Genomic DNA, 17,575 nt, shown 5'->3' with positions numbered 1-17,575 from the left:
ATATGCATTATGGATATGGATATCATTGGCATTGAAAAAGCAAATGATTAAAGCAGGAATAAAGGTTAGTAAGAAATAGTTATATTGTTTGTTTAACTGAATCACCGGTTAACCACTCAGGCATATAGTTATTTATAAAAAAACCCGGAACTTACATATTAAATAATAGATATCAATATAATAAGTCACATTTTTGAACGATTAGTCTTGTTTAACAGAATTGAGTTTCATGAAATTCTTTATAAACTTATTGCAAAATGAAATATTGTATGCGATTCTACAATATTACCAAATAATTTGGGAATAGTGTATAATGGCATAAGAACTAAAAAGTACAATACAGTATAATAAAATGGTGCATTTTCATGTTATACACAAGTTTATGAAATAAGACACAGGAATATAGTAGGATGTTTGATTGAACATGTTATGTGGGTTACCACATAGTTGCAATTTATGAATAATGTATTACCGCTAATGGGTTGGCAAAGAGAGAATTGGGAAATTCTACAATAAACAATGTCAGTTCATGAAAAATCAAATAAAAATGTTGTTGGATTTTATCTTTACATAAACAAAACAATACAGCTTTAATAGATGGGTAAAATACAGTGCTGTTATATAACAATTCGTTAAACGAAAAAGATTGCTGCAAATACATGCCTGGTGCATGTTCACTGTCCAATACTAAATTAAAGTCAATGAGAAGTTCAGTTCTAAATTTGGGAAATTATACAATAAAACAATGTCTATAGTTGCAAAGTAAAGACTATAAACAAGAAAGTATTTGTGCATTGTGAACAGTAGCTCGTTGTTTGCTAAACTGATTATTTACCATTTTCACTAATAAACCAATAAATACATAAAGAGAGTTTACAAAGCTACAACTGATGCCCAACGTCTTGGTGTCTCCATGTTGGTTTCAATCTTCCATTCATTGATTGTTGCATCATAAGCCTCAATTGATTTTGAAGCATCATCATCATCACCAATACTAACACAAGAATGCCTATTTAAAATTAAACTTGATTAAAGTATTTAGTCATTTCCCTTCATTTTTATTTCGTATCTTTTTAGATATACATTTATTATGTCTAAGAACATCACATTATGATTAGCTATGTACATGGGCGTTCTAACCCGGGGTGCTGGGGTTGAGGCACCACCCTGTAAGCATAAGCTAGGATGGCGAAATAGGTCTGGCCACCCCAGTTTTTGTTTATTTTTTTTCTAAATATAACTAAAACAAATCAATAATCATCCACATGCTTGTTGCGTTTATGTAGTACAAAGTATTCATTGTAGACGAGACAATCCTTTACTTACTTGAACGCAAATATTCTACCTGTTTTCAAACTCATACAGTCTAAATAATTGAGGGAACGATCACTAATATGGCGCATATAATATTGCATGCGAGAGAAAAAGGTAATAAAAAAGAAGAAAGTGAAGCAATAAAAGTTGAGACAAGTCAGTTTGACTTTCTTTAAATTATTATCCTTTTTTTTCATTAGAAATTTTCTCCCTTGAAAGTAAAAAGTGACCAGTGTTTTTGTACCCGTTATTTGACTTTTATACGCAATAGTTCATACTACACAGATTGGATTGGCAATAACTTCTATTCGCGTTTCGATCTACACGCGAATCAGCGACATAAACCTTACTGACCGCTCCATTTAACACTGTAATAGCATTGTACCAACCTAGAGGTAAATCTTAAACGTTTCGTAAGTTTCCCCAGTCAAACCAAGCGTTTGTTATGACATAGTGCTAACATGTAGGCCGTTCAGCCATAGTTAGCTGAAGTAACACAGGAATAGTTACCTTCCTCCAATGACGTATATCTTCCCATTCACAACACACGCACAAGAACCCCATCGCACACGGTTCAATCTGCTAATACGGGACCAACTGTTGGTTCGAAAGTTGTAACGCTCCACACTCCTTAGATTCCCTCCACCTAAATAAATAAATATTTAGGCATACTTAAGGAGGCTACGTATATTGGGAAGAGTTATTAATAGTTGACGAACTTAAATTTAGAAAAGGCAATGATAGCTAAGTGTTTTTTTACCTGAATGTTACAATACAAAATATTTCATGTTTTTTTTATATGTTTGTTTAACAGAACATAATGTTAAATTGTGACAACAGTTATAACTTGATTAATTTGTCTAGAATAAACAACAAACCAATGGCGTAAATTTCATCATTGTAAACAACACCACACGATCCATATCTTTCCTCATTCATAGATTGTAGTGGTTTCCATTTCCCTTCTCGTGGATCATAACTTTCCATTGAAGTAAAGTTTGTTGAATACCTCAAAAGACCACCAACACCACGAATTATTCCACCAATAAGACCACCCGATATTGCATAAATGGAACCAACAGTATCTCCACCACCGAATGCAAACAAGCGACCTGTTGATAACACAGCCCTGGAGACACACCGGCAATTTCTGACGATCATTTAATACCGGCGGCAATTAAGTGCTGACGGTAGCTCTAGTAATAAGTTTCAAATTTTAAGTAAGCTGTGTTCATGTTCGTACTGATGAAAGTTACAAAACAAGTTCTTTGTTGATTGGTAAACGTAGCATTGTATCAATTGTATGCCCGTCAATATTAACGTTACATCGATCACAAGCTGTGATGCAATCCATCATCGTTGCTTAAAAGAGTGATTTTTTTAGGATTTTAGCAATCACCACTTTTACTCGCTTTTCGTTTACCACTGCGTAACGAAAATAGCCTATGTATAATATATAACTTTTTGAGGGGGTGTTCTTACACCAAACAACCCCGTCTAGATGGGCCACTGTACCAACCATTGTAAGAAACAAGAGCATGTTGAAATCGTTCAGTTTTCATTGGAGCAATGTTTGTCCATGTATTCACCACTGGATTGTATAATTCAACTGATGATAATGCATTAATACCACCCCATCCTCCTGTTACACACATTTGATCTAGAATTTAAATATTTATTACATAACAATGCTTGCTGTTTAATGTTTATTAAAATCAAAATATGATTTAAATTCATATGTTTGGTCTTTAAAGTTTTAGCTTTGGAGAAAATTGTTAAACATAAAAAGGAACCAACCGTTTAACACAGCAGATGCTGCATACCATCGTTGTTTATTCATAGATGCCACAATATTCCAATCACCATCAACTTGGTTTAAATTCAAACATTCGACAGACTTGGATCTACCACCACCAGCCGTATAAACATGGTTGTTTATCTTCACACTGGTTGAACCATCCCTTTTACACAAGGTTGACTGTAAATAAATACAATCGTTTATCATTGATCAGTGTTTCTCAACCATTTTTATCTTGTGGACCCTTTAAGTCAATGTTCAATTCTACTTTCAATTTTGTTTGCTAAAAAATTTTGGCTTATCTAAATTGTGACACAAAGTTATAAAGCTTATGATAAAACCTCGCCAAACTAACCATTTACGGCCGTAAGCATCAAACTGCAAACATTCGATTAGTTACAAAACTCTTGCGTTCCAAATTATGGACGGGTAAATCGTAACTGTGTTGTAAATAATTGACGCGTCAATTCTTACTATGTTATAAACAATCCACACGGTAATCAATTTCTATTTTAACGCAAATAATCAAATCTTTACTATGTCGTAACAAACGCCAGCGTCGCTAGGTTTATCTGAGAAAAACTTACGAACAATTAAAGATTAGTAACGGGATACACACAAAATCTAATTACCGCCTCGATCTCGTTCAATCGTGAGGAGAACACTGGTTAATTTTATCCATAAGGGAAGAGAATATAATATGTCGCTTTTTGGCTTAAATGCACTGAAAATGATAAAGGAATAAACCAACCTTCCTTTGTTTAAAACTTTTATCATCAACTTCATAGGTTTCAACAAGTTTGTTTGTTCCACTACCACCCATGATCAAGCATGTAGCTTCTAAGTAAAACATAAATGCATGATCCAGCAAGGCAGTTTATTAAATATTTCCACACAAAAGTTTTCCTGTAATAGCATTAACACGTTTCCACGGGCAAAGAATTTCCTTTTTAAGAATTACCAGGAACATAATGGTGCTTTGAGATTGTCTGTGTTTTATATTCGGTAATACACTGATCTACACTCTCCGAACATACATATTGGTTCGTATTGTTACGTATTACATTAGTCACAATCCCTATTATGGCGCAATCAAATACGAAATACCGCAAATGTATTACGACCTAGCTAGTTATGTTCGTCAGAATTGCCATTGTCTCCGAATAAATGCCGGATTTCTGACAATATTATGCTGTTATTTACGTCAGAACTGCATGAATAGATAACTTGTGTAAACGTTAACACAAAACGAAATGTTACACGGCCGGCAAAGTGAATAAATTCCGATTCCCATGGCAGCAGTTTTTAAAAAATCTGGCGGATGTCAGCGGCATCGAAAATAGGCACTTTTTACACCGCTGGTTTTTGCATTATCGTATTTACCTGAACCATCCATGGCAGGTAACTCAAGGGTGAGGTCTTCCATATCTATAAAAAAACCTTTCATTACCATGTTTAATAGCTTAGCATTATTATACGTACCTAAACCTTCCGTGGCAGGTAACTCATCCATTTGTTGGGTGATGGTTTCCAAAACTATTAATAACAAAAAAATGTTTTTTAAAAGTTTTTGTTGTGATCAGAAATAAGGAAAACTATAATAATTGTAATCTTACTTTTAGACAAAAACAACTGATACTTTTAACTGCTTAGCTACACAACGATTGGTATTGTCAAAAGAAACACAGAAACATTCATTTACTTTTTGTAGCTTTGGGTCGTTTGGTTGGTTCTTGCTGCCAGCATTCCTTCATAAGAGATTGTAACTTGAGGAAAATTTCATGATCTTGTTTTTGATGCTGTTTCAATTGCATATCCACCTCATCCAGTTTGCTTTGGTTGGGCCTCGTACCATTGCAAATGACTTCCCGAATAATTTCTTTCCCAACTGTAGAGTCCGAGAAAGCTTGTATTCTTGTCAGCACTTCGTACACAATGATACCATAACTGAAAACATTAGACAAAAAAACTAGTTTTGGTAAGTTTGTTATTTACAAATAGTTTACCTGTAGACATCCATTGCTGGTGTTCTCTCTACATCAAGATCTTTCAAGAATTCAGGAGCAGTGAAGTGCAAAGTGTGTTGTTTTGAACAAGGAATGTCTAATGTTGTTGTGCTGGCACCGGTTCGTTTTCTGATGTTCACTGAACCAAAGTCGGCAAGTTTCAGACTCCTGGATTTTGTGAGAAGTATGTTTTGTGGTTTTATGTCACTATGGATAAAAGCTTTTTTATTATCGTGGTTGTGCAAGTAACTGATGGCTGCTGACAATTCATGCAAGAGTCGAAGACGCTCAGTCCAAGAAAGAACTGTATCCGACATAATGAGGTCGTCCAAGTTGCCACCTTCCATGAATTCCATCACAAGACTCTCCCTTCCAAAAAGTGATGTCACACCATGGAAGGTGACAATGTGGGGATGCTTCATTTGTTGGAGAATTTTTGCTTCACTTTCAAACCTGTTGATTTGATGATAATTAAGCATTCAAACAGTGCCAATACTTTGTTGAATGTTAGGGGTTAGTGGCCAAAGGTCACAAACTATAGGAGTTGCAAACTAGGTATGCTGATAGGTGGTTAGACATAAACAATGCAACATATAGATAAATAACAAAACTTAACTTTTACAATGTATCTGATATTCAACTAGGCTACAAGAGGGATAGGGATTGAAGGCTTTAAATTTATGTTAAACTGTTACAAATATCACAATTTCTTACTCCCTTCTAGCCTTTTGTATTCTTTCATTGCTTCCAGTGATACGAAACAACTTCAGAGCCACCCTGCCCAGTAATGCGTGGTAACAAACTCGAACTTCACCAAAACCTCCTGTTCCAACCACTTGAAAGTTCTCTTTGTTAAACTCGGTTGGGAATTCACTTTGATCATATTTCATCAGCTCCATATTTTATCTTGGGCATATGCAATGTGTTGTTTTCAAACAAAATTAAAAGAATCATTAAATTTTCATCAACATAATTTACTAACAAAATGTATAACCAGAAAAAACTCATTTTATAGAAAATTGCTATATTATGTTACTTCTGCTACCAGGCATTATTTAAATAATTTTTCCATGGCCCATCTGGTTTAAAGTGTAATTTATTATGATGTTTCATCCGATAAAGTTCTGCCAAATGGCAGATAAAATATCCTTTTAAACATTCTTATAATTAAATCTTTATAATATAAGTAAAACTCCTTTATCTACCGTGAAAGTATAAAGTTACATACTAGCACAGTATCCTTAACAATGTAATAAATTCAGATAATATAATGCATATTACACTAACACTTTTTAAATATACCTTTAGATTAGCCGCGCTAACTAAAGTATCACTTGGTAACTATATGATATTACTTAGCTCGCAAACATTAAGTATTCTTTGATACAAAGAACTAGATTGAAAAAAATACAGAATGTTCTTGGAAATTTTTATTTGTGTGTCCAGTGCCACTAAGCAAACTTTGGTTTCTATAGGGAAAGTAGTGTTACAATGTGTGCCATGGCAAGACAGCTAACAATAAAAGTTGTTTTTGAAGATAATTGAAGCTCCTTACAAGCGTGTTACAGCATAAGGTGTAGAATGCAATCATCCAATACTTTAAATTGTATATATTTCTGCCCAGGTGTTTATTTAAAAAGTTATTTAATTCAACACAAGAAATTAAACTCACATCAGTCACATGTAATGGTCTTACTATAAAGAACAACAAGTGGGAACATATGTTCAACATGTATAAATATTTCAATGTTTGGTACATTGGGTGTTGCTCATCTACAAACAACAACCACATACATTAAGTAAGCTCTACTAGGTAATTGAACTCAATTAAAATACCTTAAAATGTTAAAAGTTGAATCATCAATAAGTTGATGTAATCTCATAATTTATCATTTTTAGGTTACAGTTATCATATATTCCATCAAAACGGTTTATGACATTATTTTTAATTTAAAAAAAAGTTTCAGATTGCATACATTTGTTTGTGATGTAATTATGATAATGTTATGTATTTTAGAATTACAGAATATGATTTATTGTTTAACAATTATATTTGTGATGTCATTCATTGGAATATTTTTTTTATATATAAACTGTTGCCAGGCATAAACCAAATAAAGGTTCACAACTTAACAAGGTTTCTTGAATAAACCATTGATGTGTCAGTAAACAAAATAATTTGCTTTATTAGATCTGTTTAAGTTGCATCAAGAAATAAAAATATGTTTATTTTGTTTCTTTTTATTTTAGAAGATGGTTCATATTGAACACAAGTTTATAAAATAAGACGCAAGAATATTTATGAATGGGGTTTGTTATCGCAAGATATACGTGAATATGTTTAGTTAACTTTAAGTTCGAACCTACTTTGTTACCCGCATTTGATTTACCGTTAATCGTATAGAAGTTCAATGAAGCGTGCTGTATTTGCGTTCGTGCGTTTAAGTTTTAGTTTATGTGCCTTTAAGTTTATGTGCTCTAACGTCTAGCCAATCAGCGCCGCCCGCATCACTCGGGTTTGGCTTACTTCCTTGCTTTCTTATACGTCCTTTAGTTGTAGTTGCATTGACTTTAAGTTTAGTATGCACGTTTAGTTTACAGCCAGCTTTATATATTCGCTTTAAGTTTATCGTTTCACCAATTATTCTTTCCTATTCCAGATGTATAAGTTAATAAATCCAAAATGATGGTATCATATTAATAGCCGCAAACAGTTTGTAAGTACTTTGTTGTTCCTTTAACGTTGCGTTATTTAATCGTTCTTATTTCGTTATACAGAAAACCATCCGTTAATAAACAAACCAAAAGGGATGCGTTGTCTAATGCGGCAACAATAAAAGAAATTAACTGTCATAGAAGCTTGGCGGTTATACAGTTTTAAACTGGCCTTTAGAAGACCCATCATTATGGATTCAACAAGAAACCAAATCGGAGAAGCTGCATCAAATTCACCAATGCTTGCAGCAAGTTTTACCGACCCTCCTGAAACGGTCGATGAACTGCAATCTAACATAACAGTCCGGACAAAACAGCGTTTAAAAAGGATGTCAAACTCCGACGTCGACGAGCCGCCACAAGCTGTCAGTCAACATTCCAACAGTCGCACCAGCCTATCTTCAAAGACCACGCTGGTGAGCACAGAAGAGAAACGCGCTGCTCTAATCGCGCGGGCCGAAACTGAACAACAACTAAACAGATTGGAAGAGTTGCAAATAAAACTGCGCCTCGATTTCGAGGAAGAGGAATTGAGCCGAAAACAACAAATAGAGGCAGAAAACTTCGCACGCCAACGCCGCATGGAGGAGCAAGAGCTTACGTACAGACACCGGAAACGGGAATTGCTCTTAAAGGCAGAAATCGCTGAAACGGCGGCGGAAATGAGCTGCCTGAAAGACAACTCCCACAATTTGGGCGAATCGACGAAGCATCGGGCACCAAACACCTCATCATCCATGTTTGCATGCCCAGCAAAACCAATAACGCGTCCAATAGCAGTCGAATCCGCTCCACCGCCGGTCGACAACGCCATCCTCACAAGTCTATGTTCCAGGTTACCCGCACAAGAACCACCATCGTTCGAAGGCGATCCATCAGAATATTGCAACTTTATAGACGCGTTCGATACGATAGTCGCCAACAAACTATCCGACGACAAACAAAAGCTGTTCTTTCTCGCCAAATACACTAAAGGTAGTGCCGGTCTCCTGGTTCAAGGATGCCAACACATGCCACGCAATGAAGGATACCAAAGGGCAAGAGATCTACTTCAGCAAACGTTCGGACAAAAATTCCAGATAGCAAGAGCATGTATGGACAAAGTTATTTTCGGACCTACCCTGCGTTTGACAGATAAGCATGGGTTAATCGAGTTCTCCGCAAAACTCACGGCATGCACATGTACATTAGCAGGGATCAACTACCTCCATAAAATGGACAGTATGGACATTATCGAAAAAATACTACGTCGGTTGCCCGCACAATGGCAAACCTCCTGGGAATCCGTGGCCGACGATATATTGTTTACTAAAATGACGGAAATAAGTATAGACCACCTCGCCAGCTTCGTTACGAAGAAAACAAGAGAAGCAACCAACTACATGTACACTCCATCAAGATACGAGAAACGCACTTCCCTTCAACGTACGTCATCTCAATCCCCCAAGTCCTTTGCTACAGAGGTAACTAATATGGAATGCCAGATGTGTCACGCACCACATTTCCTTAATCAGTGCTGGAAATTTCGAAACTTATGCTACAGCGATCGTCTTTCATTTGTCATTGAGAAAATGTTGTGCATAGCTTGCCTACAACGTGGACATACGGCTTCCCACTGTCGACGGATAAACCCTTGCAAAAAACCCGGTTGCACTAAAGCCCATACAACCCTGCTTCATCCTACGCCCGATCTCCACAATGCAGAGCCAGAACGTCCAATACGTCTCGAGAGCCACCATACAACGACGTCCGCCATCAAAGGGCATAAACCAATGAGAGCTCTTCTGCCAATTCTCCCAGTAAAGGTGCGTCACCCGCGTTCCGGTAAAACGATCGTTACGCACGCGTTCCTAGATCCAGGTAGCAATTCATCCTTCATAACCAGTTCGCTTCTTTCCGACCTCGGTATCACTGGACCACCAATCCGGATAAGTACAACCACAATAAACAGAAAACTGCGCAACCAAACCGTCATGTTGATAAAACACTTGGAAATCGCTGATCTCGACGAAAACGTACGTATAACTGTTAACCCTATGTATTCAACCAAAGAACTACCTGTGACGAAGGACGACATGGCACATCAGGACGACATAGCTATGTTCCCGGAATTCAGTTTTATCGATATCCCGAACATAAACGCGGAAGTAACGTTGCTAATTGGAAACGACAATCCGAAAATTCTACAACCAAAACAAGTCGTCGCAAGCGATAAAGACTATTACGCGCTAAGAACGTCAATCGGATGGGTGTTTAACTGCCCCAGCAAACGCCCAACAACAGTAAAAACATTTTCTTTAAAATTGCATACGGAAAATATATGTTCTCTGTGTGCAGATATACAGGATTGTCATCAAAATGCGAAGCAAGAGCTGTCTAGAACCGATCAACAATTCATGAACCTGGTTAAAACCTCACTACGTCACCTACCGGATGGCCATTACGAGATCGCACCACCTCTCAAAAACGTCGACTTAAAAATGCCACCAAATCGAGCCCAAGCAGAGCAACGAGCCAACAGCCTTAAACGTAAGTTCACCCGAAACCAAACGTTCTTCAGCGACTACAAGACCGCCATCGACGACATGTTGCATAGCGGATATGCAGAGAAAGTTACAATTATTAGGCCGACAGACCGCACAACCTGGTACGTACCACATCATGGAGTTTATCATCCCGAGAAACCAGGGAAGCTTCGAGTGGTATTCGACTGCTCTGCTAAGTTTAAGGGCACATCCTTAAACGATAACCTTCTACCCGGACCCAATCTAACTAATTCCTTGTTTGAGGTCCTTCAACGATTCCGCCAAAACAATATAGCCATAATGGGAGATATTAAATCAATGTTTCATCAGGTACGAGTCCCGGAGAAGCACAGAGACCTATTTCGTTTTCTCTGGTGGGAAAACGGTGACCTGGACGGACAATTGCTGGACTACAGAATGACGGTCTACCTCTTCGGAACGGTCTGTTCGCCTAGTTGTGCCAACTTCGCTTTGAGGACAACCGCCTCTGACCACGCAGACGAATATCCAGCGGACGTCGCTGAACGGTACAGAGAAACTTCTATGTAGACGATTGCCTAAAGGCCCTTCCAAACTCTGCAACTGCGATCGACATGGTAAACAACTTACAGCACTTACTATCGAGAGGCGGATTTCGGATCACTAAATGGATTAGTAACTCGCGGGAAGTCATAAACGCTATTCCACACGCTGAACAAACAAGTAGCGTCAAGGGGCTAGATTTAGAAAAGCAAACGCTGCCCGTCGAGAGAGCCCTTGGCCTCCAGTGGAACGTAGAAGGCGATTCCCTTTGTTTTAAAATACGTCTAAAGGACAAACCTTGTACCCGGCGAGGAATCCTATCCATCGTAAATTCAATGTACGATCCTCTAGGTTTTGGCGCACCGGTCGTCCAACCAGCCAAGGTCCTTCTGCAAACGCTATGCAAGCTGAAGCTACTGTGGGACGAACCAATCCCAATCAAAGCAAGGCTCCGATGGTCGAACTGGTTAGCGGAACTGCGAGGTCTCGCTAACTTCCACATACCCCGTTGCCTAAAGCCAGCAGGATTCGGTAAAATAACGCAGGCCCAACTGCATCATTTTTCAGACGCGTCCACGGAAGCGTACGGTGCCGTCTCGTACATACGATGCGTGAACAGTAAAGGAGAAGTTCACTGCAGCTTCGGATGCGCAAAGACACGACTGGCCCCAGTAAAGCCGATGACAATACCGCGCCTGGAGCTTACCGCGGCAACCGTCTCCACCACCCTCGATTCCATGCTTCAGCAGAGTCTCGACATATTAACAATGCCGTCGGTGTATTGGACAGATAGTGCGACGGTCCTGCGGTATCTACAAAACGAAACCAAGAGCTTTCACACATACGTGGCAAATCGTATTTCCGTAGTTAAAGACAAAACTAACGTGGATCAATGGAAGTATATTCCTACAAAGCTTAACCCAGCCGACGACCTGTCGCGAGGACTTAACGCGAAGGAGTTCCTTAACAACAAACGATGGTTAACTGGACCAGATTTCCTCTGGAAATCAGAAACGAATTGGCCCGCACAACCAGACTTTCTGAATGTCAGCGAAGAAGACGACGAAGTAAAGAGGTGTCCAATATCCATGGCCTTGCTTACCGCACCCATTAACGAAGATCCGATTCACCACCTTTTCAATAAATACTCTAGCTGGACCAAATTCACAAGAACCATAGCGTGGTTATTGCGACTTAAACGACGGTTACAATCCAATGCAAAGCTAAAACTACCGGCAACAACAGTTCAAGTAAATTCTAAGCCCGTAATAGAAGCAATGACCGTGGAAGAACTGACTATCGCAGAGAATGCAATCTTCCAGGTGCTGCAGAGACAAACGTTCGCCGATGAAATATCGTGCATTGAAAATAACCGACCAATCAAGATGTCGAGCCCATTAAGCAAACTGGACCCCATTCTACGCGAAGGTTTATTGTGCGTCGGAGGAAGAATTGACAAGGCCCCGATTAATTACAATGCTAAGCATCAAATTATTATACCACGAAACTCACACACGGCAAAGTTGCTCATTCAAAACGCACATACAGTATCGGGCCATTCCGGAAGAGAACACGTACTGAGCGTCCTTCGAGAACGATTTTGGATCCTACGAGCAAATTCAAGCGTACGTTCTATCCTGTCCAGATGCTTTATGTGTCGAAAAAGAAGCGGTAAAGCACTTCATCAAAAAATGGCAGACCTACCCACCGATCGCATTACACCAAACAAGCCGGCTTTCTCCTGTGCGGGCGTCGACTACTTCGGACCTTTCTTCGTAAAACAAGGAAGGAGCAGAGTAAAAAGGTACGGCGTCGTATTTACCTGTCTTGCAATCCGAGCGGTACACTTCGAAATAGCCCATACACTAGACACAAACTCGTTTATTCAAGCGCTACGACGTTTCATCTCACGCAGAGGACATGTTACAGAACTAAGGTCTGACAACGGAACAAACCTAGTCGGTGGTGAACGTGAGCTGAAACAATCCATCGAAGAATGGAATCACTACCAAATAAACAATTTTTTATTGCAGAGAAAAATCAAATGGACGTTCAATACACCCACATCATCTCACTCTGGTGGAGTGTGGGAAAGAGTCATTCGAAGCGTTCGAAAAATTTTGTTTTCGCTGATCAAAGAACAAACAACAACCGACGAAAGTCTTCTGACACTAATGTGCGAAGCAGAAGCTATTCTAAACAACCGACCAATAACCACCGTATCGGATGATGCTCGTGATGCGGAAGCATTAACACCAAACCATCTCCTGCTACTGAAACCAGGGAAAAGCCTACCACCGGGAGTGTTCAATAAGGATGACACACTCAGTCGAAAGCGATGGAGGCAGACACAATACCTGGCCGATGTGTTCTGGCGCCGATGGCAGAAAGAATATCTACCCCTACTGCAACAACGAGCGAAATGGACCAATGTACAATCGAACTTAAAACTGGACGATATTGTCTTAATAATCGATTACAGTCAGCCCCGTGGCTCATGGGTAATCGGTCGCATAATCGCGGTTTTTCCAGACGATCACGGACTAGTTCGATCCGCTCGCGTCAAAACACAACATTCTACTCTAGAGAGACCAATAACAAAGTTGTGTTTGTTATCTACTGATCTCGTATAAACTTTCCTTCTCCTTTATGATGCATTCTGTTTCCTTGCGATATTTCGATTAAGCTTATGACCTTAATGGGGCGGGTGTGTTATCGCAAGATATACGTGAATATGTTTAGTTAACTTTAAGTTCGAACCTACTTTGTTACCCGCATTTGATTTACCGTTAATCGTATAGAAGTTCAATGAAGCGTGCTGTATTTGCGTTCGTGCGTTTAAGTTTTAGTTTATGTGCCTTTAAGTTTATGTGCTCTAACGTCTAGCCAATCAGCGCCGCCCGCATCACTCGGGTTTGGCTTACTTCCTTGCTTTCTTATACGTCCTTTAGTTGTAGTTGCATTGACTTTAAGTTTAGTATGCACGTTTAGTTTACAGCCAGCTTTATATATTCGCTTTAAGTTTATCGTTTCACCAATTATTCTTTCCTATTCCAGATGTATAAGTTAATAAATCCAAAATGATGGTATCATATTAATAGCCGCAAACAGTTTGTAAGTACTTTGTTGTTCCTTTAACGTTGCGTTATTTAATCGTTCTTATTTCGTTATACAGAAAACCATCCGTTAATAAACAAACCAAAAGGGATGCGTTGTCTAATGCGGCAACAATAAAAGAAATTAACTGTCATAGAAGCTTGGCGGTTATAGGGTTTATAGCATCAACACAATTTTGACGGGATTAGACCTTTTGTGTTGTAATAAAATGATGAAATGTGATGTCACTGACTCATGGTTTACAATGTGCCCCACAAGCGTTCACTTAAAAAGTTGGATTCCATGGATTGTATTCTCGGCTACCGACTAGTCGCGTTTACTATTGGTTACCACGGTTTTTAAGTCGGCCACTAAATTTCTGTGCATTCTTTATTGCAGAAGTTGGCCAGTCGATTTAGGCGGCGACTAGTTTAGTCGGTAGCGGAGAATGCCACCCCTGGTATCAGGCTACATGCTTCGAAGCCGTTGGCGTGTGTATCAGTAAAAAAAGTTTATGGTAATTGCGCTTGTGTTTGCTTTTCCATTGCTTCCAGATAGATGATCATTGTGTATTCTTTAATGCGATGAGGTATATAGCACAACAAACATCCAACTCAGTTAATGCAGGGTAACTCTTCATGGTTTGTGACGTAACACTCGCCGGTAGTTACTTCACAATGCTACCTCGTCGAATACGATCTTTGTATGGATTTGTTATTGTTTGAATTGCTGTCCTTGTTTTTACGCATAATGCTGTTGTATAACTTCGACATACGAGTGCGAGCGTCGCTTCCCTGTGCAGGTATGACGTTATCATCCGTCCATTTAAGCGTCGAAGTTCCGCTGAGTGCAGAATCTCGTTTTCCCCTCGAACCGCCGTGTCTGGAATATGAATAGGAATCGTCACTTTATGAGCAAGTTAGCAAACGTGTGTTCTATTGTCCACCATGTGTCTGTGGCTTTATACATCCCGTGCCCACTTACCACTTTCGTAATTTTGTGGGGGGTGGATTTTATAACCAGGGTTGGATCTATCCTTATTCGACGCACCATTTTGGAAAAGTTTTAACACGGGGTGTTCCATTTCGCCCCATTTGCGGTGCGTTTTGGACCAGAATTACTGGTTCGTCAGATTTTTAAAATAAAATTCCAAGATTTAGTAGTTTGTATTCAAAATTTCACCTATATATATAATAGTCTGCTAATTTTGCTTTGAAACGCATTTAACTCGTGTTTTGTATGGTTAACAAAGCCGCGCAGATTTTTATTTCACCCGGTACATTCACTACATGATACGAATGTTAATTAATGCAGTGATCAACTTACGCGTTTAAATACTCTGCTAACTTTTCCGCACGATCCAAATACTGTTTGCACTTTGAAAGGATTTTCTCCTTAATATTTTCGCTCTCCGCTTCATCTGAAATTATGGACTGGGTAAAAAGAGAGAACGCGAGAAAAAGGCATGCGAGAGAGGTTAAAAACAAAACGTTCGAATCATCGTAAAAAAATAAACAATAAATATGTTAACGTGTGTACGTCTTTGTTATAATACAAACAATATACATTTTGACACATACTTGCTGTCACTATATAGTACAGGTATCTATGATAGCACGTACCGTGGCTCGTGACCAAAAATATAAAACAATTCCCGTGTATTCGTTATACTTTGCATCAATGTTACAATAGAGTGGGGTAAGATGGGCTACTGGTATCCAATCTTACCCAACATTACTATATATGTACTTACAATTCAAACTTTCAAGGAAATACACAAGTGCATGTTGGTACAATGATAAAGCTTCCACATAATTCCTCGCCCTGTCTTCTTCCACGGCTCGTTGTACTAGGTGGAGGGCGGTCTCAAGCGAACTCCGGCATTTTGCCAACTTTGAATTAAAGAAAATTTAACTTACTGCAAATTTTGCCAACTTAAACAAATAACTTTATTTGTCTCTTTGGTTACGGTAGCAAAGATTAAAGCGAAATAATGCGGTCGCTACACCTCGCTAAAACAACTTTAAATTAAAGTAACTCAATTAAGCTCATCGTATATATTTGCAAGTCATTAAGTTAACCAACGCCATTGGTTAGAAAATGTTTTACTGTGCATTCTTTTTGAACCAACTTTAGCATGCGTATAATAATTAATATTATTTTACATTTTTTTAAACTTAGGAATTTAGAAACTAAACCCAAGCACGTGACCAACTTACGTCATTTCGTTTCTGTGTTTGAGCTTTCTCGCCTTCCAACAAAGGTACGGTTTGTGTTGAATTATCCTTCAGGATTATCCGCGTCCATTTGCAACAACAACCCCCCATGTTTGTAGTGGTGGTCGGTTGTCAATGTATCGGTTACTTCATTATAAACTAAAGCATATGCGCTGTTGAGATGTAAAAGTTAAACTACTGCCTTAACGTCGATGCTGTAACCTGTATGTTGCAAGTTCCTGTATAACTAGTTAACATCTCTATAACTAATGTTATGGCATTGCTTTTGTAGCCTGCATGATGCTACACTAATCGTTGTTGATTAAATCGCTTTGACTAGCAGCGGAACTTTATTATTTGCTCGCATCTCTCGGTTAATTAGAACTCAGTTGCGAAATAATCGCCAACTTTGGTCAACAGTTCCTTTAAACAATTTAAACCATTGTCCCCGCACACATAGGTACTTCGACGTAACAGTGATCATTATTGCGGGTAAGTTTCTCGCGAAATCTTCAACTTCCTATTTACTTCTATCCATGCTACGTCACAAGTGCCATGAATCGTACATCTAATAATAACCATTGTCCAAGACACGGTAGACTCGATACCAATATTATAAGGACAAGCCTCACCGCGTACAACCCAGGCGCACCCATCGTTGCCACACGGTAATGGATCATCGCTAAGCTACGAAACATCTCAGCCAGCTTTCTAACACAAGCAGCATTTCTAACTAAACTGGAATATACGCCAGCGCTTCAATTGTTCGATGATTGTTCACGCAGGAAATCACATACTCCGGTAGTGACGATTCGCGCGTGTGTCAAAATAGCTTAAAGACAAACGCTGCCTATACCTTCGTTCGATACAAGATTTCATTTCGCATTCGGTTGTAACCCAACCATTAAACAGCGACTTCTACCTTGTGCTCACTAACATTGCGATCACGCGAAAATTTCACCTATAAAGAGGGTACATTGATTCAGGGGTGAAACGTTTATGCTGACACTTAACCTTGAACCCCGTGTGGTCCTTTCTACCAAGTTTACACCAAAATATTCATAACATTGGTGGTTTTATATAAGGGTGGGGAAGATGGGACACCTTTTCGGTCTATTTCTCGTCTCATTTGGTAGTAAACAAATAATTACAAAACTGTATCCTCACGACTCCCATAAACCGTCGTTACTTGTTTAAAACAAGATCAGGATATTTGAATAGCAGGTGGTAAAGGTGTCCCATCTTCCCCTACAGTACTCTATATAAACCATACGTATCACGATTATCCGGGGGAAGTAAAATGCTTGATTGAAGTGGTTTGGTAGCGCGGTGGTGGCGGGTAAATGACCGCCGGTCGTAAATATAGAACGGTATTTTTTGAGA

At 38.9% G+C, this 17,575-nt stretch overlaps 4 protein-coding genes across 4 annotated transcripts; 2 read left to right on the top strand and 2 right to left on the bottom strand.

The window, feature by feature from the left end:
- Positions 1–873: 873 nt before the first annotated feature.
- Positions 874–6,017, bottom strand: LOC149726024 (uncharacterized). Its single transcript, XM_089890828.1, has 11 exons — positions 5,833–6,017; positions 5,119–5,571; positions 4,815–5,059; positions 4,595–4,648; positions 4,496–4,540; positions 3,864–3,952; positions 3,112–3,292; positions 2,834–2,974; positions 2,193–2,426; positions 1,825–1,960; positions 874–1,009 (listed from the first exon to the last, which is right to left on the bottom strand). Exons 1-11 carry the CDS (start codon positions 6,015–6,017, stop codon positions 874–876), a joined length of 1,899 nt encoding a protein of 632 aa, XP_089746954.1.
- Positions 6,018–8,024: 2,007 nt separating this feature from the next.
- LOC149726023 (uncharacterized) lies at positions 8,025–10,864 on the top strand. The gene is made up of 2 exons (XM_089890818.1): positions 8,025–10,362; positions 10,689–10,864. The coding sequence occupies exons 1-2, from the start codon at positions 8,025–8,027 to the stop codon at positions 10,745–10,747; spliced, it is 2,397 nt and encodes a 798-aa protein (XP_089746944.1). The 3' UTR covers positions 10,748–10,864.
- An 87-nt stretch (positions 10,865–10,951) lies between these two features.
- On the top strand, positions 10,952–13,129 carry LOC149726022 (uncharacterized). The gene is made up of 2 exons (XM_089890829.1): positions 10,952–12,684; positions 12,914–13,129. Exons 1-2 carry the CDS (start codon positions 10,952–10,954, stop codon positions 13,011–13,013), a joined length of 1,833 nt encoding a protein of 610 aa, XP_089746955.1. The 3' UTR covers positions 13,014–13,129.
- A 1,402-nt stretch (positions 13,130–14,531) lies between these two features.
- Positions 14,532–16,472, bottom strand: LOC149726021 (vacuolar protein sorting-associated protein 4-like). Its single transcript, XM_089890864.1, has 4 exons — positions 16,196–16,472; positions 15,730–15,868; positions 15,303–15,396; positions 14,532–14,858 (listed from the first exon to the last, which is right to left on the bottom strand). Exons 1-4 carry the CDS (start codon positions 16,301–16,303, stop codon positions 14,657–14,659), a joined length of 543 nt encoding a protein of 180 aa, XP_089746990.1. The 5' UTR covers positions 16,304–16,472; the 3' UTR covers positions 14,532–14,656.
- Positions 16,473–17,575: the final 1,103 nt, after the last annotated feature.

The sequence above is a fragment of the Ciona robusta genome, chromosome 12 (assembly GCF_009617815.1).
Source record: "Ciona robusta chromosome 12, ASM961781v2".
NCBI lineage: Eukaryota > Metazoa > Chordata > Ascidiacea > Phlebobranchia > Cionidae > Ciona > Ciona robusta.
Note: the sequence above shows the minus strand (reverse complement) of the source record. Positions and strands in the feature narration are given on the sequence as shown.

Excerpts from the sequence above, each read along its gene's own strand:
- LOC149726024 (XM_089890828.1), bottom strand. The coding sequence starts at position 6,017 with ATGGAGCTGATGAAATATGATCAAAGTGAATTCCCAACCGAGTTTAAC. Across the intron at positions 4,649-4,814 it reads ACGACCCAAAGCTACAAAAA|TTTTGGAAACCATCACCCAA; the intron begins GTAAATGAATGT and ends TGTTATTAATAG. Across the intron at positions 2,975-3,111 it reads AGCATCTGCTGTGTTAAACG|ATCAAATGTGTGTAACAGGA; the intron begins GTTGGTTCCTTT and ends TTTAAATTCTAG.
- LOC149726021 (XM_089890864.1), bottom strand. The coding sequence starts at position 16,303 with ATGGGGGGTTGTTGTTGCAAATGGACGCGGATAATCCTGAAGGATAAT. Across the intron at positions 15,869-16,195 it reads AAACACAGAAACGAAATGAC|TTGGCAAAATGCCGGAGTTC; the intron begins GTAAGTTGGTCA and ends TTTAATTCAAAG. Across the intron at positions 15,397-15,729 it reads TTTCCTTGAAAGTTTGAATT|ATGAAGCGGAGAGCGAAAAT; the intron begins GTAAGTACATAT and ends CCATAATTTCAG.
- LOC149726022 (XM_089890829.1), top strand. The coding sequence starts at position 10,952 with ATGGTAAACAACTTACAGCACTTACTATCGAGAGGCGGATTTCGGATC. Across the intron at positions 12,685-12,913 it reads GGAAGGAGCAGAGTAAAAAG|AGAAAAATCAAATGGACGTT; the intron begins GTACGGCGTCGT and ends TTTTTATTGCAG.
- LOC149726023 (XM_089890818.1), top strand. The coding sequence starts at position 8,025 with ATGGATTCAACAAGAAACCAAATCGGAGAAGCTGCATCAAATTCACCA. Across the intron at positions 10,363-10,688 it reads ACGAGCCAACAGCCTTAAAC|GTACGAGTCCCGGAGAAGCA; the intron begins GTAAGTTCACCC and ends ATGTTTCATCAG.